This window comes from Epinephelus moara, chromosome 10 (genome assembly GCF_006386435.1).
Source record: "Epinephelus moara isolate mb chromosome 10, YSFRI_EMoa_1.0, whole genome shotgun sequence".
Classification (NCBI taxonomy): domain Eukaryota; kingdom Metazoa; phylum Chordata; class Actinopteri; order Perciformes; family Serranidae; genus Epinephelus; species Epinephelus moara.
Window position 1 is genome coordinate 11,405,252 of NC_065515.1, and position 22,563 is coordinate 11,427,814.

General features: G+C 41.4%; 1 protein-coding gene and 1 long non-coding RNA gene across 2 annotated transcripts in view; both read left to right on the forward strand.

The window, feature by feature from the left end:
• The first annotated feature begins 7,423 nt into the window (after nt 1-7,423).
• Nucleotides 7,424-8,065, forward strand: LOC126396740 (uncharacterized). Its single transcript, XR_007570597.1, has 3 exons — nt 7,424-7,531; nt 7,871-7,920; nt 8,038-8,065. It is a non-coding gene; the product is annotated as an uncharacterized LOC126396740 (long non-coding RNA).
• A 283-nt stretch (nt 8,066-8,348) lies between these two features.
• The window catches only part of LOC126396885 (meprin A subunit beta-like), a 15,657-nt gene continuing 1,442 nt past the window's right edge, over nt 8,349-22,563 (forward strand). The window contains exons 1-13 of the mRNA XM_050055250.1: nt 8,349-8,357; nt 8,444-8,519; nt 8,611-8,654; nt 9,876-9,951; nt 10,067-10,184; nt 12,357-12,535; nt 12,715-12,933; nt 13,432-13,581; nt 13,950-14,165; nt 15,797-16,065; nt 19,044-19,254; nt 19,355-19,531; nt 19,626-19,801. Of these exons, the coding sequence (XP_049911207.1) occupies nt 8,349-8,357; nt 8,444-8,519; nt 8,611-8,654; nt 9,876-9,951; nt 10,067-10,184; nt 12,357-12,535; nt 12,715-12,933; nt 13,432-13,581; nt 13,950-14,165; nt 15,797-16,065; nt 19,044-19,254; nt 19,355-19,531; nt 19,626-19,792 (1,911 nt within the window). The 3' untranslated portion in view covers nt 19,793-19,801. The remainder of the gene's footprint in view (nt 8,358-8,443; nt 8,520-8,610; nt 8,655-9,875; nt 9,952-10,066; nt 10,185-12,356; nt 12,536-12,714; nt 12,934-13,431; nt 13,582-13,949; nt 14,166-15,796; nt 16,066-19,043; nt 19,255-19,354; nt 19,532-19,625; nt 19,802-22,563) is intronic.

Genomic DNA, 22,563 nt, shown 5'->3' on the forward strand with positions numbered 1-22,563 from the left:
ATTTAAGCAGAGCTCAGACTGGCTTTTTATTGAATACTGTTCCCTCTCTGTGTGTATAAAGGATGGTTCATTGCATGCAGGACCTTTGGTCTTGATAACCCTACTACATAGAGGTCACACCATAAATTAAACAGTCTTGCTTTGCCTGTACTGTTACTGTGCTAACATAAGCTATGCTAAGTTATTACGTTACCAGTCCATGATTGGAGGGGAAAAAGATGCTGTGGCTCATTGCTTTCGTCAAACTGTGGTTGTCAGTTGCGGATAATTCTGGTGTAGAAGAACTGTGGTTCCAGTGCTGTCTTTGCTGTGCTACACTCCAATAATGCAGGTAAGAAGAAAATAGTCGCTCTTTGTCCTTACAGAGTTAGAAGTTTGGCACTAACCCAGCTGTGTTTTTCTTGTTGCCTGTGAAGTCCTGAAGAAAATGCTAAGTTTGCATTTAGCTAGCTGTGAAGAGTTTGGTTAAAGAAAGGCGGTTAGGATAATGGTAATGGTGAGGGGTACATCTCAGTACTTACAGTGGATTATTGCTGCTTTTGGCCTCATATTTGTTCTCTACAACCTCACATTGTAGCAGGGTTCAGATAGCTGTCATGTTGGAGGATTTGTCTTATGCTGGTGGTGGGTGTTATCTGTAGGTGCATGTCGTGTAGGCTCCAAATGAGATGTGGCTGCAGTTATACATGTATCACCTCAAGACCCCAGGAATGCCTTTCAGCATTGCACCCAATTTTTTTCAAGTTGCCACTTGAGATATTGCAACAAAACATCCCCTGCAGCCCAAAAGACATTTGTACCCACAGATAATTACTTCTCTCTTTATTGAAACTTCCATATTTGTGAGAACAGATGAAGTTGTGACAGTACTGTTAGACAATATTTATTATGAAAGTACTAAATAACACCACAGGAACGACATTGCAAAAATAAAGTCTGGCTTGGTACCTTAATATTGCATTTTATCTACTTGTATGGACTTTCTACTGATACTGACTTAGGCAAAGGTGATGGTGGTGATGACGATGATGGCGATGATGATGAAGATGAAGATTTTTCTGTATTCATTTTTTTATTTTACCAAGGTTATGATGATGTCATATTTAATGTCAAATTATTGTTGTTAAGCATGTCAAACAAACAAATATGTTTGTTTTATGTTTTTGTTGTTTGTTTTGTTTTGGGTTTTTTGCTGGAGACAAAGACTCTAGTCTAAACTGTGTTTAATTTTCCTTTAGGTAAAATGCACTATAAATTATGAAATTGGAAGTCAAATATCCTGAGAATAGTAATCCAACCCTTCTCCCTATCCTTTCACTGTGCATGTAGCCTGGATCCAACACGCTAAATGTATCACACATCTACACCGAGTAATGTCTGTCTAAATTACACCAACATGGCAATCATGTAGCAGAGCTCAGATTGGTCATCTGTTGCGGGTGATTCTGGTGTAGAAGAACTGTGGTTCCAGTGCAGTCTTTGCTGTGCTACACTCCAATAATGCAGGTAAGAAGAAAGTGGTTGCTCTTTGTCCTTACAGATTTAGAAGTTTGGGACTAACCTAGCTTTGTTTTTCTTGTTGCTTGTGAAGCCTTGAAGAAAATGCTAAGTTCGCATTTAGCTAGCTGTGAAGAGTTTGGTTAAAAGAGAGGCGGTTAGGGTAATGGTAATGGTGAGGGGTACATCTCAGTACTTATAGTGGATTATTGGTGCTTTTCGCCTCATATTTATTCTCTACAACCTCACATTGTAGCAGGGTTCAGATAGCTGTCATGTTGGAGGATTTGTCTTATGCTGGTGGTGGGTGTTATCTGTAGGTGCATGTTGTGTAGGCTCCAAATGAAATGTGGCTGCAGTTATACATGTCTCACCTCAAGACCCCAGGAACGCCATCCATTATTGCACCCATGTTTTTTTTTCAAGTTGCCACTTGAGGTATTGCAACAAAACATCCCCCGCAGCCCAAAAAACATATTTCCCACAGATAATTACTTCTCTCTTTATTGAAACTTCCATATTCGAGAGAACAGATGAAGTTGTGACAGAACTGTTAGACAGTATCTATTATGAAAGTACTAAATAACACCACAGGAATGACATTGCAAAATAAAGTCAGACTTGGTACCTTAATATTGCATTTAATCTACTGCGATGGACTTTCCACTGATACCGACTGTGGCAAAGGTGATGGTGGTGATGACGATGAAGATGATGATGATGATGATGATGATGATGATGATGATTTTTCTGAATTCATTTTTTTATTTTAACAAGGTTATGATGATGTCATCTTTAATGTCAAATTATTGTTGTTAAGCATGTCAAACAAACAAATATGTTTGTTTTATGTTTTTTTGTTTGTTTTGTTTTGGGATTTTTGCCGGAGACAAAGACTGCAGCCTAAATTGTGTTTAATTTTCCTTTAGGTAAAATGCACTATATATGATGAAATTAGAAGTAAAATATCCTGAGAATAGTAATCCAACCCTTCTCCCTATCCTTTCACTGTGCATATAGCCTGGATCCAACGTGCTAAATGTATCACGCATCTACACCGAGTAATGTCTGTCTAAATTACACCAACATGGCAATCATGTAAGCAGAGCTCAGACTGGCTTTTTTATTGAATACTGACCTGGCGTTAGCTAAGGTTACCTCTTGGGATCCACATTCACAGCTTAGTAATATGCACACTGATTCTAAAACGTCAAACATGCCTGAACATGTGGTCAGTAAGAAGAGCCATCGGTTAAACCAGAAGCTTTGAGTTCCCTCTCTGTGTGTATAAAGGATGGTTCATTGCATGCAGGACCTTTGGCCTTTATAACCCTACTACATAGAGGTCACACCATAAATTAAACAGTCTTGCTTTGCCTGTACTGTTACTGTGCTAACATTAGCTATGCTAAGTTATTACGTTACCAGTCCATGATTGGAGGGGAAAAAGATGCTGTGGCTCATTGCTTTGGTCAGCCTTTGGTCGTCTGTTGCGGATGATTCTGGTGTAGAAGAACTGTGGTTCCAGTGCTGTCTTTGCTGTGCTACACTCCAACGAAGCAGGTAAGAAGAAAATGGTTGCTCTTTGTCCTTACAGAGTTAGACGTTTGGGACTAACCCAGTTTTGTTTCTCCTTGTTGCTTTTGAAGTTAGCTTGCATACTTTGTGTCTGCTGCAGGTGCTAACTTGTCTCGTCTCGTCAACCATTTCGATGAGTCCTGTATTTGCTTCGAGCGGGCCAAATGGTGACCCGAGAGTCTTTTCTGCTGTGAGCAGAAAGGTGAGGAAAAAAGTGGAGGAGGGGCAGATATAGATATAAATGGCTCATTCTAAAGAAACAGAAACAATAATTATTCTTTCAGCTACCTATCCACCTTATTCCTAGCCCCCATGAGCCCTTACGTGAAATATGGGCGCGACTTCCAGTATGAACCGGAACCGGCGTTTGTTTACATGCTAACTGTTTGCGAGTGTTAGAGATGTAAACCATGTGGGAACACCAGCTGTCACAGCTCGAACGAGACAACATTACAATCCCGCTGCCTACTAATATAGAGGGGTGGGAGGATGACATGAAAAAGTGGCCAAAGATAACATATGGTCGCATTTTTAGCTACTTTCCTAACTCCGTCGCTTCAGACGGTGAGGCAATGAACAATCTAAAAAGCTCTGAGGCGTATCAGTACCTACACAGTAGTAACCTATGTGCTCCAGAAACCTAGGGAAATCCTGGTACATAATAATAGCTACAATATTAAATTCAGATTAAGATTAAAATACTGCATCGTTGAACATTTTGTTATGTCTGCTGAAATTATGGCATTTTTAGGTTAATACTGACCAGCAGTCCCAAAGCATGTCACATTTTAACTGTTCAGAAAAAGGTAATACTACATGTTGTTGCCTGACTAATACTACAGTGCTGTGTCTTCCGTACACATGAAATCACACCTGATGTTCTTGTGACACTGCTGTCAATCCTCTTTAGCACCTGGCATCTCTTCGCCGGTGATTTGTCATATCCCAACCACAAAGTAGGATGCGGGTGTTCCTCCGTGGGCTTTTTGTCAACAAAATGAAAGGAGCACACGTATAACATTTTAGGTGGTCTTTTCAAGTTGAGGTTTTTCAGCCACCTCCTTCTGGGTTCTCCTCCCTGGGTAGGTGGTGGAAACTGTACCAATTCTCACAACAACATTCTCTCTTAGTCCGGGGTGCATGCTCAAAACATTGCTCTTGTAGCCACCGATTTAACTTCGTCTGGTTGTTAGTACAGCCACGAACAACGCAACATGTTCCTGAGCTGCGCAAGGACATTTTTAAATGCTACGGGGGTTGATCATCGTTTAGAAAAGAAAACAGTAAACATTCAAATAAACCGCTACGGGAAACAAAAACCGCTAGCAACCAATGGCTCACTGCTACTTCCGGTGTCTCACAGGTAGTTGCACCCATAATCGTTTCTACATCAGCGCCCCCAGGAATAAGGTGGATACACTAAAGAAAACATACCTCTGTTTCATTTCTGCCAATATATCCCTCTAAATCCTGCACACTGGAGCTTTAAAAAAGGTCACACGCACAGCTGTATAGGTTGAATTCACTGAGTGAAAGACTAGCAGGAAGACAGTCCTGAGAAAGTTATGAGTAGAGTGAAAAGTTTTAAGTGATGTGTCAGTCTCTAGCATGCCCATCAATGTTGAGGAAAAATAATCAAAAGGCATTTTTGATGTGCACATAAGCAACAGGGGGTTCTGTGGTTATTTTACAACAGTCTGAACCTGGTTGCATAAAACCATAGTGCTTCGACAGTGCACATCACTCATCACTCAGTCAGAGAGTGCAGATGGAACAGACACCTGCTGCCTTTTGTGTTTCAGACGGCTGTAAAGAGTCTCCAGTGTAAAGGAAGGGCCTTCAGTACACAGTACAAGGAAAAGACATGTTGTGAGAGTGTGAATGGCCTGAGGGAAGAATGAGTCTGGTGGTCCGAGTTTGTAATGAGCTGTAGCGCCTGCCTGAGGGCAGGGGGTTAAACAGGCGGTGACTAGGTTGAGAGCATTCTTTAACTATGTTTTGGGCTCTTGAGAGATAGTGTGTGTTTGCAATGTCTTGGAGCGAGGGAAGAGGACAGCCGATAATTTTTTGGGCTGTGTTTATGACCATCTGAAAAGCTTTTTTGTCTGATTTTGTATTTTTTGGACTGTGGGAGGAAGCTGGAGTACCCAGAGAAAACCCACGCTGACACGAGGAGAACATGCAAACTCTGCACAGAAGGGCTCCCCCACCCTGGGTGACCCTCTTGCTGTGAGGCTACAGTGCTATCCAATACACCACTGTGCCGCCAATTTTCTTTGATATCATGTATGATATCTGACTACTTGACAAATTCCATATTCAGTAATCCAGTTGATGTAAATGGTTTTAAACAACAGAGTGACGTAAAGTGTGATATAGAAGTAAAACCTAAATGGGTAGCACTTTACACTGCACAAATTACAACGTAATTTCATAAAGTAACTTTAAATTTCCGGCAATAACAAGTAACAATTTCGTCATCTTAAAATGTAATCTAATGGTTATATGCTGTTTCTGGTGATAGAAAGTAATTATTAGCATTATAACAGTCACTGTCATTAATGTAGTTATCTGTGCACTTGTTGAAAACTACTTTTTTTTTTTTTACTTCTCTCTTTGATGGAACTTCCATATTCTTGAGAACAGATGAAGTTGTGACAGTACTGTTACCCAATCAGTGTTAGTTTTGAGGGCAATTTTTGAAGAAGTCCTTGATAGATAAATAAAAACAAATGCTGGTCTCTTCTAATAGAAAGAGAAGGCCCACCCACCTTTTGATAAAGAAAACAATGATGAGCGCCATCGCTGTCTCTGGTTATAAATCTAAGGGCTGAATGGTAGACAGCATTTAGAGGCACAAGAGTGGAGGCGGTCGCATGGCGATACATTAGATAGATAATTATGAACGGCCGGTCTGTCTTACAGTGCATACAATAAAGATTAGTGGGAAGAGGAGAGCAAAAAATCAAGATGATGTGTACTCTAATGGCTCACATAGTAAGGTCAGCATAATGAACAGTTTTACTGCCAAACCACAGTCTTGCAGGCCACATATGGTATATTTTGAACAACAAGCCCGCAGCCGTGTAAAGTTGGTCTGTGGGCAACAGTTGGCCCCCAGGGTTAGGGTGAGCTGTTTATGTCTGCATAGGCAGCCGGTCCTAATGTACGGAGATCACCATTTTGCACCAGCTTGTTTCTACAGTAGCCCAGAACAGACAAACCAAACACCGGCTCTAGACAGGGCCGTTTGTGTTTTGTCATGGGCCACCATACTTAGCAGCCCCTCCATGATGAGAGCATGGGAAACACACAACATTTTTTAAAAACTTTATTCAGTGTTTTTACCGGTTTAAATCACCTGGTTCATTTGTTTTGGAGATGAAGAGACCTCTGAGGATAATTCAGCTCCTGGTAAAAACCTCCTGAGCAATGAACACTGAAGGAATTCTAACTGGGAGAAGTTTCAGCTGGTTGTAATCTGCCATCGCTAGTTGCCACTAAATCCCCCGAAATCTTGCTCCTTTCAACATAATGAAAGACGCTGATATCAAGAGGTTTTTGGATATGTGGAAATATCACAATGTGGACCTTTTCAAGAGTGTGGCTGAAGGAATGAAAGAGGGAGGCTGTGTTCACACGTCCGAACAGATCACTACCAGTGGACAAAAAAACCTTTTTTGATGAAAGAAGACGCAAAATGACAAGCAGATCTATTCTGACACGATACAGGACATGACATCAGCCCTGTTAGCTCAGCTTAATCGGAATATTGTCTTTTTTGAAATAAGGGCAAAATCCAGAATATTTTGTGCATGTAAACATAGTTGTGTTTACTGCAGGTCTGATGGCCCTGTAGCAAAATCCACTCTTGCAACAATTCTATTTTTAGTTTAGGGATGTAGGATGTCTACTGACAGTCTGCAATCACAGAGAGAAACACTTTATAACTCAGCAGCCAAGAGATGATTGTAAATAAAATTTCAGACTTTGAGAGCCTTATTTTAAGGAAACTGAAATAAATGCTTTTAAAAACATTTCAAAGACCTGCAAATGAAAAACACAGCGGTCACGCACATCCTAAAACTATTCAAGGCAGGTGCTGGACAACAACAAAACGGCAATAAACAGTCTGAAGGAGAGCATTCAGATCAAAATGTCACTTGTTTATGTGCCGATAAATGTCAGTTGAGAGCTACAGCATGTGAACCTTTCTTGCGTGCTGATAAAGACCTCTTCAGGTAGAAGCCTATTTCACTCCACTGTTCCAATTGCTGTCACAGGAAGTGATGTAGCAGGGTTTGGCTGAAGCATCACATATAAAAGCTGGCAATTGTTTGGGTGAAGACATCATACAGGGCATACATTCCTGTTCAAAATATCATCACCTGCTGTTCCAGGAGACGCAGCCAGCAGCTGGAATCCAGTCTGAGGAGGCGTTCAGGGACTTCAGTAGGTGAGAAATATACTGTCTCACTTTAATTCTTCATTTGTGCATGGAATAATATAAGACAAAAAAAGTAGAACAAAAATATAACAACATAAGAAAATGTGCAGGTGGAATGAAAAAAACTTTGACTTTGTGATGAGAGAACCAGGAGTGCTAAAATGCTAACTCATTTCTGGGATTTAAGACTCATTACTGCAGCACTCTACAGAGATGCCACAGGTGGACAGTGAATAGTGGGGTACAAAAAAGCTTCACAGACACTGAGCACATATTCAGTTTATGAGCGAACATGTGTGCTTGTCTGTACAACTTGTGACACTGTCTCTAAACGTCCTTATCATGTAGCTGGAGCCATGGCAGTCAGCTGGATCATTCTGTTCTATGGCCTGGGACTGGTACCAGTACACCTTTGTATCTTTATACTACATAACATTCATATTATATGTCCAGTGCAAAAACAGTGACATTGATTATTACGATGATGATGATGTATTTTTTCTTGTATTTACCAGGCAGCAGCTAAGCTAACGGGTGATACAGGCAAGTCACATATTTTAAATGTTTTTCATGTTAATTACTGTCAAAAGGGGGACAAAAACTTGACTCAGGCTGAGGTTGGATTGAGAGTGAGAACATTTCAAATACCCTGTACCCTTTACACTTGTGATTTTTTGGCAGGCTAAAAAAAACTCTGTGCATCTTTGCTGAGACGGCTCTCACTCAGAATGATTTAGAAATTAATTTCAAATCTTAAGGTCAGGCACAATTTTAAATTTAAGTATTGATGCGCACTTTAAACATGACATGACATTTTAAAGTAAACATGTCTCAGGTCTGTGGGACAGGAAGCAACCCTAACTGCACCAGTACATTGGTAATTATGTAAATAAGGTACTTTTGTAGTCCTGTTTTGAGCAGCATCTAATTGATTCCACATCTACAGAAATGGATGTTGATGAAGGTCGTGACTGGGACATCTTTGACATCAATGAAGGTTTGTGGACACATTATTGTTTTTGCTTTGTTGTATAATCTGTGCATATTGCTGAGGATTTTCATCAACTGATGAAATTTTCCTGTTGCAGCGGCGGGGCTGGACCTGCTGGAGGGAGATATCGAACAGGACGATGTAAGCTGGTCTACACAGACACCAAAGACTCCAAAGGCTCCTGCTACTCTTCAGTAATCTCCATATTCAGGCCTATTTGAGTATGGCATTATATTTAATCAGGAGAGACAGATGAATGAAGTAATAATAACTGTGTGATACAGATTACAGGTGTAGAGATTACCAGATTATGTGCTGCTCAAGATCTGATAGAAGACTATCCAGTATGGAGTCCAGATGCTGGTAGTGGTGGTGGTGGTGGCTGATGACCCTGAGACTGATGGATGATGAGGCTGATGAATCTGAGAACACTAGGCGGTGATGGAGAGGTGGAGGTTGTGTACCACTGTAGGAAGAAAGAACTGCAGGCAGGAAGAGAGGCATGTTTAAAACAAGAAGCAGAGACTGTGTGTCGCTGTGCTGTTAGTTCACTGTGATCAGCTGGCAGACAGGCAGAGTGAATGGCTGATGGTACAAGACATAAATTATCGATCTTATGCAAAAGCTGAGCAGACTTCTACCCAAACAAACACTGACATGAAGATTCTCTCAGCTATATCCAAGACATATCTCAGGACTACAAGGTAATCTGATTGTTTATTGTAACAGCTTGGTTTGGTCTTATTGTTGCATTTTGTTAATCATCTTTTTGCCTAACTGTTTTTATGGTAATGCTGCTAAATAAGGGAATCAGTTGCCTGCTCAGTGAAGACTTTTAGTGCACGTTTCTCTAATATTATAGTATGTTGTAAAGTGTTAATTTCATTGACAAAAACTGTGCTCTGCTGGATGCAATTATCCTGAAAATGGAAATTCACCACAATCGTGTATTGTGATCCGCAGTAAAATCATATATCGTCCCGTCCCTTGGGATAATAATTTATCCACAAAAATATGTTTTTCTGTCCTCAAAATGCCCCATTGTGCACTCGGAATTAAGACACTAACTTCCATATTTGAGCAGTATATGCAGGAAATAAAGCTGGGTGATTTGAACAGCATTAATGTGATGATAATCACTGAATAATTAAAATGATGCTGGTGTAGAGATGAGAGAGAGAGAGAACACAACTTCATTAGTCTCAGGTCTCATTTTTAAGTGATTGTTTGGAAAGACACAGTAATAATCAAGGAACACAAACAATTTCAAAACACCAGGTTACAGTTAGATCACTAAAATGAGTTTGCCCTGTTTTTATTCATCTCTATTTGTATATGTGTTGTTCTCTTCATTCCAATCAGGCATTCAGAAACTCCAGAATAGGTGACAAGTATCGCTGGCCAACAACCATTCCCTACTACCTAGAGGACAGTCTGGGTAAGACACCGCATTACAATGGAAGCTTACATTCACTGTACTCATCATGTTATCATGGATATGCACCAAATGAGGAGGCTTTTTGTTTCTTTGTGTTACACTTTGTAATATGTAGAGATCAATGCAAAGGGAGTGATCCTGAAGGCATTTGACCAGTACAGACTGAAGACCTGCATTGACTTCACACCACGGAAAAGAGAGAAGAACTACATCTCTGTGTACAAAGGGAAGGGGTGAGCTGCTCTGTTCAGTTCATATAATCTGTGGTATTGAACACAACAGTGTTAGTGTGTATTCAAACTGTCCTCCCCACAAAAAGGCCGAATAGGTCGTCTGTGCAAGCAGACCACATCTCTGTTTACTGTTAGGTAGTGACCTCTGGTGGCTGAAGTAATTATGACAGAAGCAAAGGGCCCAGTTGTTAAAATATCATTTGGATTAGAATGATCCAGATATGGAAATTCAGTGTTTTGCTACACAGGATCAGCTATCAGGATTTTTCAAAGCAACATGTGATTGTATCACCGTGATCCAGATACGAACTTACCAAATCGGAAAATCAGTGCTCTAAACAGGATATAACCAACAAACAAACAAACAACAAATAGCTGTCAAAATCAAACAAAAAGTTTACAATAGATGACCTGAAGTTTAATTTATCACACTAACTGTTCAACAAATCACAAAACATGTACAAAATATGAATAAATGTGGTTCTTTTCTGCTGGGATCAGAATGATCCCTATTTTTTTGGATCAAAGGTATCCCAATCCTATTAAGAATGAAGGTTTGATCCATATCAAAACCGAGACTGGACTGTGTGATCTAATCCGATTTCAGTAGCCTTTATTTTTCCTTTTGAACAACCCAGTTTCAAAATTTGATCCAATCCAATAGTGGAAGTCTGATCAGATTACTTTTGAACAACTGGGCCCTGATGACGCAGTCAAAGATGTCCTGTAACAGTGGTTCTCAACCAGGGGTCATTCAGGGAGTTTCAGGGGGTCCCCAGAAAAATGAAGATATAGTTTATTTTCATTATTTAATTCTCTGTAGAGTTGAGCTCAATGTTAGTAAGACTCATAGGAGGAATTCTGATCAGGGGCGTTTGTAGGATTTGAGGACATGTGGTGCTTAGCACACTGGACCTCTGTAGGGGGGTCCGAGGAGAAACTTCTCCGGGTATATTTCTTAATGAACAAGCTCTTATTTACCCTTAAACCAGTTTATTTTCCAGATTAATTATGAATTAATAGTTGACAGTGAATGATACTGATTAGTAACAGAATACTTTGCAACTATCATTAAAATTAAAACATTTTGATTAACATGTACTTGAGTATTTCCATTTTATTGTACTTCAGGCCCTGATCACACAGAGCATGTTTTGCAGCTGGAGGCGGGTTTTTGTAATTGTTTTAATGAGAATGAAGCTCTTAGCTCACTGTATTTGTGTTGCTATGCTCCTTGTGTTTCTGAGCTCTGGGCGCCTGGCATTTTTGTTGGCGCACTCTGAACTCCTGTTGAAAAAACTTAAACTCAGGAGAGAAAAGCGCCTCATGTCATCTCCACTTTTTTCCCATTGTCCAGTTGGATGATTTGAGAGGCGGGCCTTCTGTGGTGGTCAGGACAACAAGTTTACAGTTGGTAAACAATGGAGGAGGAACCGCATTTGCGAAGCGTTTTCTTTTTTTTTTTTTTTTTACTATTGGCATTCAATTATTGAAAAAAAAAAGGCAGTGCGGTACGTCTTGCATTTTGCAACCTGCTAAACTCTGTCTGTGTGATCGGAGCCTCATAATTCTACTCCTCCACATCTCAGAGGGAAACACTGTACTTTTTACTGCACTACATTTATTGCCTGTTTGGGTTATTTTGAAGATTCAGATTATTAATACAAAATATAACTAATACAACTAATAAATGATGATGTTAAGCCAGATAACCAAAAGATATCGTGGGAAAGTTGAACTGGTATCGTAGTTCAGGCCTCAGGACTGCCATATAAAAACAGGTACTGTTTGCTTTTAACAGCTCTTTATAGGGTGATAATAGCCCATGTCAGTGTTTCAACACTTTGATCTACTGTCTCCAATTGACCCTTTGCTCTGCCTTCAAATGCAGACCAAAAATTAGAGAATATTCCTTCAGGGAGTTGGTGAAAGGCGGGCTCTGTGACAGCTTGACGGTCCATCACAAAGGTGCAGGACTTTGCAAAGGGTCATTTGGCTAAAACAAAAATTTTTAACAAAAACCTAATGGGAGTGCAGTTTTAAATTCCAGTATAATGGACCGTTAGGTTAGGTTTATGCACAAATATCAATCCTCTGATATTGAGGCCTCTGAATGTTGACCTTAAAAGACCACTCAGTAAAAAGTGCATCTCGCTTTCCCTCTCTGTATAGATGTTCCTCCTCTGTGGGGAACCAGCGTAAGGGGAAGCAGCAGCTGTCCATTGGTGAAAGGTGTGACACACTAGGAATCGTTGAGCATGAGTTTCTGCATGCTCTGGGCTTCTGGCACGAGCAGTCCAGAGCTGACCGAGATGATTACGTCAACATCATATGGGGAAACATCAAAACTAGTAACACTGATCAGTAAAACCTTATGTTGTAACTTCATAAAATAAATGAAAATGTTTATTATCACCTGGGTTTTTCTCCTAATGCATGCCTGCTATCTGAAAACATTTTTACAGTAGTGAGCAGTTGCAATACTGTTGTTCCATCAATTCTTGTTAAAAACAAAAACTGCATTCCCTAGATCATACACACAACTTCAAGAAATACGATGACACAGTGTCCAGTGCTCTTGGTGTTCCCTACGACTACGGCTCTGTAATGCACTACAGCAAGACAAGTTTCACCAAGAACTCTGAGCCCACCATCGTCACCAAGATCCCCCAGTTCATGGATGTGATCGGTCAGAGGATGGGGCTCAGTGCTAGTGACCTAACCAAGCTCAACCGTCTCTACAACTGCAGTAAGTCATGTCAACCTGTCACTGTGTCCATTACACAATAAATGAGACATTAACCTGCACTTTGAGTGTTGGAACGATCAATAAACTAAATCACCTCATAAAATAAAATATATTTAAATCCCACAGAGGTACAAGAAAAGAGTCAGAGTTTATCTAGCAGGAGTTGATGCAAATATACGTATATTGATAATCTTTGGCAATAACCTCTAATTCAGACCAGGTGACCTCAGTGCTCATTTAATAATCATGTGGCCATCATGTGGCCATTATCCAGAATGTTTTCAGGTCTCAGATCAGTACACAGACTTTCTGCTGAGGGTTGCCAGCTCTTTTCTGTTCCATGTTTTCTTTTGGGTTCAGGTGCACTTCTGCTGTGAGATGATGTCACCATATTTGTGTGATGGCACTTTTGCTCTGTACTTGCATAATCCCCCCCATCAGTTATGAAGCACTGCACTGAAGCATCTTGGTGAAATTCTGAGTGTTTCCTCTCCACAGCCAAGTCTTCTACCTTTGTGGACAGCTGTGACTTTGAGGAGGACAACATTTGTGGGATGATTCAGGGTCCCGGCAATGCAAAGTGGGAACGACTCACTTGTGCTCGTGGAGGGCCTCAGACTGACTTCTCCAACATGGGACAATGCAAAGGTGACAGTCAATCATAACAAATGCATGTTATAGAGTTGAACCTTTTTTAATGTCCTGGATGTTCCTTTTACAATCTACTGCAGACTCTGACAAAGCGTTCTCATAGAACGGTTCCTATGATATCATACTAATTAACGCCCCATTAATGACGTTACGACGTCCTAAACATACAGTCACATGCTTAATGTAAAGTCATGGAGGTTAGGTTTAGGCAAGTAAAGGCTATCCACAAAATTTGAGCCCCTCATAGTGGAGGCAGTGGGACCTGAAGGAGACTTAAATAAACTGACAATGATAAAGTTGGACTAGTCCCATAAAAAGTAATATGAGGCCCAACATTACTCACTGTTGTCTCCTCCTGCCCTCAGGAAAAGGCTACTTCATGCACTTCAGCACAGCCTCTGCTAAATCTGGTGCCCGTGCTCTACTGGAGAGTCGCTGGTTTTACCCCAAACCTGGAGCCCAGTGTCTGCAGTTCTTCCTCTATAACAGCGGGGCAGCTGATGATGTTCTCAATATCAAGGTGCGACAGTATGACATGGCCAACCCCAGCGGTAAACTGAAGTTCTTCAAGAGAATTTCAGGTAACAAATGAAATATTGCATGTTGTGTGTTTTATACAGTGTTGTTATAATTAAAGCCTCCATCTCTCATTTTTCAACAACATCCCTTACGAATGTTATCAGCCCATTAAATGGCCGTTATCAGGTGTTGTCACTACCATTAAAATGCTCCAGACAGAGCAAAGTGCATCTACCAGAAGGTAAGAACATGCACATCCACTGCTGTGAAAAAGTTACAACTGGAGTTCTCAATCTCAAGCCAAGCCTGATGGGTTGGCTAAAAATGTGCGCTGATTGGCCAGGTTGGGCAGGACTCAGGCTGTGGAAAAGACACACATTTATTTATGTATTTAATGTAATGTATTTATTTAATTTAGAGCAGGGAGCTTCTCTAGCGTGGAAATACAGTGTGGAGAGTTGGTGATCCACTGAGCTAGTCCATTTTCCATTGGAGACACGTATGACTTTTGGTGGTCCAGTTTAGTCAAGTCTGGGTAATCTCAGACAGGCTGAGTTGGGGCTTCAGCTCTCATGGGTTGGCACAGTTTGGGTTGTAATTTTTTTGGCCTGTTGAGAACTCTACTACTCTCTACTTTCACTTTATTTGGTTTAGGCACTAAAACTACACGGTCAGAGATAGGAAGAGATCACGGTTTGGGTTAGAATAAGTACAACTGTTATGACCGTTATGTAACGTGAATTCAACTGGGTATGTCAATTCAGTTCCGCTCTAATTCCAAAGTCTTGATGAGCCCTGACGCCAAAAGCCACCTTTCATGGTGGTATGAGACACCGCTGGGCAGCATCAGTGTGTGACGCAGCCGGATAGAACCTTTCGCGGTGTTATAATACACTGCTGGTCAGCAGGACCACACCCATCGCAGTGATATGATATGCTGGTAGATAGCAGAAACACTGCCAGTAATGATGTTCAAAAAGAAGCTGGAAAGTCCACATCGTTGGGTGGGAGGCGTGGTGGATTGGGTCCCACAAACCCCAGACTTTCACCCAGGAAGCCAGTGTTTGCATCTCGTTTGAATGTAGAGCCAAACCATCAGGTTTTTTTCTAAATCTGACTGTGTGTGCTTTTGTTGACATCCTGGCGTTGGTTGGGCGTCTCACAATGTCAGCAGCAGACACATAAGGACACCTAGCCCATAATATATAGACATAAAAGGCGACTGACAAAGCCGTGACATGTGACGACTTTGTAACGAGAATGGGTTGGTTTCACACAGGACACGGACAGCCAGAGTTGGGGTGAAACAGAACACAAGAAAGGTGTTATGTACTTAAAATACAAAGTAACTGTATTTTGTTACAGTTTAAAGAGCTGCCATTCTGAATACAGCTATTGTCTTTTGAAGGGATTACTTTTTGTTTCTGTTTTATGGTATAATTCTCCAGCCACTAGAGGTTGCTGCTTAACAGTTAACATGTTGAAAGAAGCCAGGCCAAACTATCACAAATCTGTGCCCCTAACAACTGATAATGGACATTAAATGGGCTGATAACATTAAAAGCAAGGGTCAACATCAAAAAACAAATATTATATACATAATAGATCAGCTCAGATCAAAACAAAAACTCAAATATTTCACCTACAACCTCAACCATGGTATTTACATAGTGATTCATCTCTGTTCTATCAGTTCTCCTTACAGGAGGTGTTATGGGCTCCTGGGAACTGCATAACATCAATCTGGATATGACACAGAAGGCCCGTGTGGTTTTTGAGGGCGTGAGGGGAAAGAAAAGTTCAAATGGAGGTTTCTCGCTGGATGACATTAACCTGTCATCCACAAAGTGTCCTCAACACACCTGGCACGTCCGCAACATCAGCTGCCTGCTTGCCACCACGTCAGCAGAAAAACCACTGTACAGCCCTCGCTTTCTGTCACCAGCAGGTTACTCCTTTCAGGTAAATGCCTTTTAAATATCTGACTCTCTCGATGCTGAAGAAATTTGGTATTTGTAGTCCTTGTTTGTAGTCCAAATAGTATTGACCATGTTTAGGGGGTTTTGGTTGCAGGGGCGCTCACTCAGTCATCTGCCACTAAGTCGCCTGCAGGGCATGTTCAAAAAAACAGCTGCAGTCAAACCAGCCATCGCTCGCATCTCCGTGGTCAAATCAGTTAATGCTACAACTGTGGTTCACCCATACACTCCCCGTTGAAAGGGTTTTTTGGGGGGAGTTTTTCCTTATGTGCTGCGAGGGTCCAAAGGACAGAGGGATGTCGTATGCTGTAAAGCCCTCTGGGGCAAATTGTGATTTGTGATGTTGGGCTTTATAAATAAAATTGAATTGAAAAATTTAATATACTGACACACATGATTAATGCACTCAAGTAGCCCCAATCAAGCTGACAGGGAGAGCTTGACATGGCAAAGTTTGCGTAAGCAAGCCAAAAGATGTCCGGTTAACGTCATGTTGACGTCATTCGGTGACGTTCCAGACTAGCCTAAATCACGGCCAAATAGGCGATGTTTTAGATGTCATTTCCAGGACGTCTGGACCTCGACGGCTTTTTAATGACCCTAACCGACCACATAACCGTCCAATTTATGTCATCGAGAGGACGTCTTGGTGACCACGTCCTGGAAATGACGTCCAAATGTCCCCCTATAGAAGGAATCGCGTTGTTGTTTACAAATACTTCCGGGTAGAAAACCAGCAGAGTTTAGCGCTATATATATATATATATATATATAGCGCTAAACTCTGCTGGTTTAGCGGTTTAACGGTGATATAGTGACGTGAAAAATGTGAGATATATATATATATATCTCACATTTTTCACGTCACTATATCACCGTTTAGACTAATCTGATGTTTGTAAAGTCTATAAACACAATGATTGAACAAACATCACTATTTCTGTGTGCATGTTTTGTAATTAATAACATGGTTATCGTAGATTAGCTGGGCTAACCGTTAGCTGTTAGCCCCGTTAGCGGTGTCTGTAATGACTCATTAACTCAATGAACGATGCATGAAAAAAATTTTTTGTCTTAGTTACAACATGATTGAGCTAACTGGAGTAGTTTCATGTCGTACCTGACAACGGGCGGCTTTTAACAGATGACGTCCTAATGGTAGCTTTGCTGCTGCTGTTAGCTGTCCCTGTCAGCTGCAGCCACTGATGCTTTCTAGACATTGTGATTTCCCAAAACTGAATAAATACCCTACATAGCAACACAAAACTGCTTTGCTAGCTCAATCATGTTGTAACTAAGACATCTCCTGGAAAAAATATTTTTTTCACGGACCGTTCATTGAGTTAATGAGTCATTACAGACACCGCTAACGGGGCTAACGGGGCTAACAGCTAACGGTTAGCCCAGCTAATCTATGATAACCATGTTATTAATCACAAACGTGCACACAGAAATAGTATGTGTTTGTTCAATCATTGTGTTTATCAATCAATCAATTTTATTTATAAAGCCCAATATCACAAATCACAATTTGCCTCACAGGGCTTTACAGCATACGACATCCCTCTGTCCTTATGACCCTCGCAGCGGATAAGGAAAAACTCCCCAAAAAAACCTTTAACGGGGAAAAAAAACGGTAGAAACTTTATAGACTTTACAAACACCATATTAGTCTAAACGGTGATATAGTGACGTGAAAAATGTGATATATTCACATATATGGGGCATTCTATCAATCAATCANTCCCCTCGCTGGAAGCGTCGGACCTCCCGCCTCCCGCTCCCGTCTCAAACACAGAGGTCTCCCTCTATGCTGAGCACCCACAGCGCACGCCCAGCCTGTTAAATAGCCTGTAACCGCAACAACTGTGTGACACAAAGTCAGTGCTTTGGTCATTAAATAATGTCGGGCTTGGTTCAGGTTCGGACAGAAATATGCGGCCCGTGCCGCAGTCTAACACACACGCACACAAACACATGGAAAACCGGACATTATCATCAGTTTATAAAAACTCCCCGGACGCCCTGGACGGGACGTGAAAAGTGGACATGTCCGGGCAAAAGAGGACGTTTGGTCAGCTTAATATAGCTAATCTCTGCTGGTTTTCTACCCGGAAGTATTTGTAAACAACATGGCGATTCCCTCTATTCAGCTGTGGTCTGGCCCACTTTCTTCACTAATCGGCAAGAAGACTCAAACCTCGGTCGCAATCTAAAAAGTTTTTGTACCCTTCACCAAATCACATGAATAAATAAATACATTAATTAATACATATATAATAGAGATAGGGTGATAGTCTCTGATGTGACCGGTCACGATATGACTCGATTACGACCCCACTGGGCTCTCTCGGACTTGTACTGGTCCGTCTGTGCGCAAGTAATTGGTTGTGATAGGGTCATATTCTGGGCCTGATCGGACTAGTTGTGATTTGACGTGATCACGACCCAATCGTGCTCTCTCAGACACGTCCAGGTCCGTCCGTATTTGCTGGGTACAAGTGTGACCATGTCTGTTTTTTTAAAAAAAAGTTGTTAACACAGGGTATATAATGCCAGGGTTGGCCCTCACTAGACAGGTCCACTGGGAAAATTCTAGAACCTCCCAAAAGCCAGTCCGTGCATGTTCGGTTGAATGCAGTCTTGGAATCCATCAGCTATTGTCCCACAACAATTTAGCTTTGTTATCTTTTCTTTTATTTATCCACATTCATATGCAGGTATCTGTTTCTACAAATTAGTCGAAATGTCCATCCATCTCCAATCTTGAGTCTCATGTTACTAATCGAACTGTAAGCAATGACCAGTGCACAAAAGAGAAAGTCTTGGTCTGGATATCATTTATGTGGATATCCATGGGCTAAAACAGATCCCCTGAAATACTGGCTTGCCCCTAGAGGCTAAATTTGTCATCAGAACAATAGCTGACGGGATTGCTTCATACTGCTTTGTGATCCACAGGTCAGTGTGTACATGAACAGGAGAAAAGACCGTTCAGAGTACTTGGCCATCTTCTTCAGCCTGACCTCAGGCCCTAATGATCACAACCTCAAGTGGCCATGTCCATGGCGACAGGCAACCATCGCCCTGATGGATCAGCAGTCTGACATCAGACAGCAAATGAACATGCACCGCATGTTCACCACTGACCCCAAGAAGAAGTCCTCTGATGGTAAGAGAAGGAGGGATAACTTGTAGTACAAGCCTGATTCGCCCCTTATTGTTGCTTTGTTGGTTAAAAAGACAATCACAGCTCACCTCTTTCTCCACAGGCACTGAGTACTTCTGGGATAATCCCAAGAAGGTGGGGTCTCGAGTAAATGAGTCTAATGGCAGCTTTTACTATCGAGGTCCAGGCTGGGGATGGTCACAATTCATCAGCCACAGCAGCCTAAAGAGCAGAAACTTCATCAAAGGAGACGATGCCTTCTTCCTCCTCAGTCTGGAAGGTGTGGAGTCAGACAGGACCAAGACATCACATACAACCATACTGTGTATCATCCTGTCTCTGAAATGTCACAGTTGTTGTCCGCTTGTCCTCAGATATCTCTCATCTCCTGGTATCTCAGCCTCTTCCCCGCTCTGCAGTCCAAGCTGACGCCGATCTAATGATGGCTGCAGACCAAGGTGCTCCGCAGGGAGCAGGGATGAGCAGGAGTAGGAGACAGCAGGAGATCGAAAAGGTGCCGATCATACAGGACATGTCCTGATTCACAGAAGTGAGTGTAAAACATTAGGATCGGCACTAGTTCACATCATAGCAATGACTTACCGTGTTGATGCATCTAAAGCAAACTGTTATGAGATACCCTTTGAGACATAATTCATACTTGGTTTCACATGTAACATCATACTCTCATACATACACCACTATACTCTTACACAAACACTACTATACCCTCTTACATGCACAATCATACTCTCATACATACACCACTATACTCTCACACAAACACTACTATTCCCTCTTACATGCACAATCATACTCTTATACATACACCACTAAACTCTTACACAAACACTACTATACTCTCTTATATTTATCATCATGTGTTCTTTTATTTACTGTCATACTCTTAGTGTAACAGAGGATAATATTATATGTNCTCTTACACAAACACTACTATACCCTCTTACATGCACAATCATACTCTCATACATACTCTCACACAAACACTACTATACCCTCTTACATGCACAATCATACTCTCATACATACACCACTATACTCTTACACAAACACTACTATACCCTCTTACATGCACAATCATACTCTTATACATACACCACTATACTCTTACACAAACACTACTATACTCTCTTATATTTATCATCATGTTTTCTTTTATTTACTGTCATACTCTTAGTGTAACAGAGGATAATATTATATGTATGTAAGTATGATAGTATGTACATGAAAGTAACAGTATATGTAAAACAAAGTTCTAATATATGTATGAGAGAATAATATTATATTTGAAACAGAATAATAGCATATGAAACAGAATAATAGCATATGTAAGAGAAATTAGTTGAATGCAAATAATCATGTGTAAGGAACAAAATGACAGTGAATGTAAGACAGAATGATAGGGTGTGTGAATGAGAATAGTTGTTTGTGTGAGAGAGTTTGATTGAAACGGAAGGTAGGGTGACCATATTTTGATTTCCAAAAAAGAAGACACTCGGCCGGCTATGACATAGCCTACTTAAATGATACTCGCAGTTTACTCATAGATACCTTATAATTTTAGTATATTTAAAATTTATATGTATGGATCGAAAATTCTCTAATATCTCTCAAAGACAGAAATTCAGATAGGCCCCAATAGGGGACACATACACACACTAGAGTGTGGCGATCCGAGCCCGGCGGTACCCGACGGGTCGGGTGGGTTTGGTCAGAAATGTAGCTATAAATTGTATTCGGGCTCGAGTCAGATTCAGTCAGCTTTCAGTGAAAATGTAGTGTGAAAATAAATAAAATCCTATTGTCTGTCCTGTTTATTGCTTGGGCACTGTTATTTACGTGACAACACCTGAACATAACACACACACACACACACACACACTGGCTGTTTGTTTCTACCTCTCTCCTTGCTGGAAGTCTCGGACCTCCAGCCGCCCACCTCCTCCTTGATTAAATGTTGAAAATAAAATAAAAGAGGGAGACAGGTTATTCCTATTTTATCTTATTTTGTTTTATTTCTCCCTCTCCCCTCGCTGGAAGCGTCAGACCTCCCGCCTCCCGCTCCCGTCTCAAACACAGAGGTCTCCCTCTATGCTGAGTACCCACGGCGCACTCCCGGCCTGTTAAATAGCCTGTAACCGCAACAACTGTGTGACACAAACTCAGCGCTTTGGTCATTAAGTAATGTCGGGCTCGGTTCGGGTTCGGACAGAAATATGCGGCCCGTGCCGCACTCTAACACACACACACAAACACACGGAAAACCGGACATTATCATCAGTTTATAAAAACCCCCCGGACACCCCGGACGGGACGTGAAAAGTGGACATGTCCGGGCAAAAGAGGACGTTTGGTCAGCCTAACGGAAGGGAGTTTAATTGAAACGGAAATAAGTTTGAATTCTCAGTTCCTGATTGGTTATTTTTGATGAAGCGAGAAGCAGGCCCGCCTTCCCAATCATAATATGAGAAGATGGCGGACCTTGAGCAACTAGGTGAAGCTGTTGGCCTCTGACTGTCCACACAGGCCGCTGAGCAGAGCAGAGCACCTGCGGAGGCTCCCACACTGCAGCGCTTCATGGCCTGGACACACCGGACGTGGAACCAAAGTGCAGCGCCCAGCAGCGGAGGCAGTTTTCAATCGGCGTCCTTGACTGTCCACACACTGAATGAATAGGGCATATTGTTCTGACCATTTTATTTATGGCTGTAGGCTCGGTGACACGAAATTAAAATTGTAATGAAGTGATTAGGGTATTGAAAAATGTGTTCGGTTATGCATTGTTGTGTTATTTTAAATTATAAACAGGGTATTTTCTCCTCACGTTCCACAGTGCGTGCTGTTGTTATTTTATTTTGAAAATTGGCCGGATTCTCTCGTCTTTCTCTGTCCGACTTCCTGTTTGGTACGATCCGCTCTATCCAGCTTGACAGAAGCGCTCGCGTGAAAAATAGACCAGATGCCGAATTGAAGCGCTGCAGTGCGCAAGCCTCCGCGGGCGCTCCGCCCTGCTCAGCGGCCTGTGTGGACAGTCAGAGCCGTTTTAACATTTAATCGCTAGACTGGATATTCATTACTGATATCTGCAACATAATTTTGCCTAGTAAAAACTCTTATTCAAGATATCCCTTATTAGATTTTGCCTAGTCAAAACTCTAATTACAGATATCTGTAATTCAGTTTTGACTAGTAAGATTCAAACTATTTTTGCCATTCATGTGTATGGGGTTTGTCATTATAGATATCTCCAATGTAGTTGCGGATATCTGCAATTGTTATTGCGGATATCTG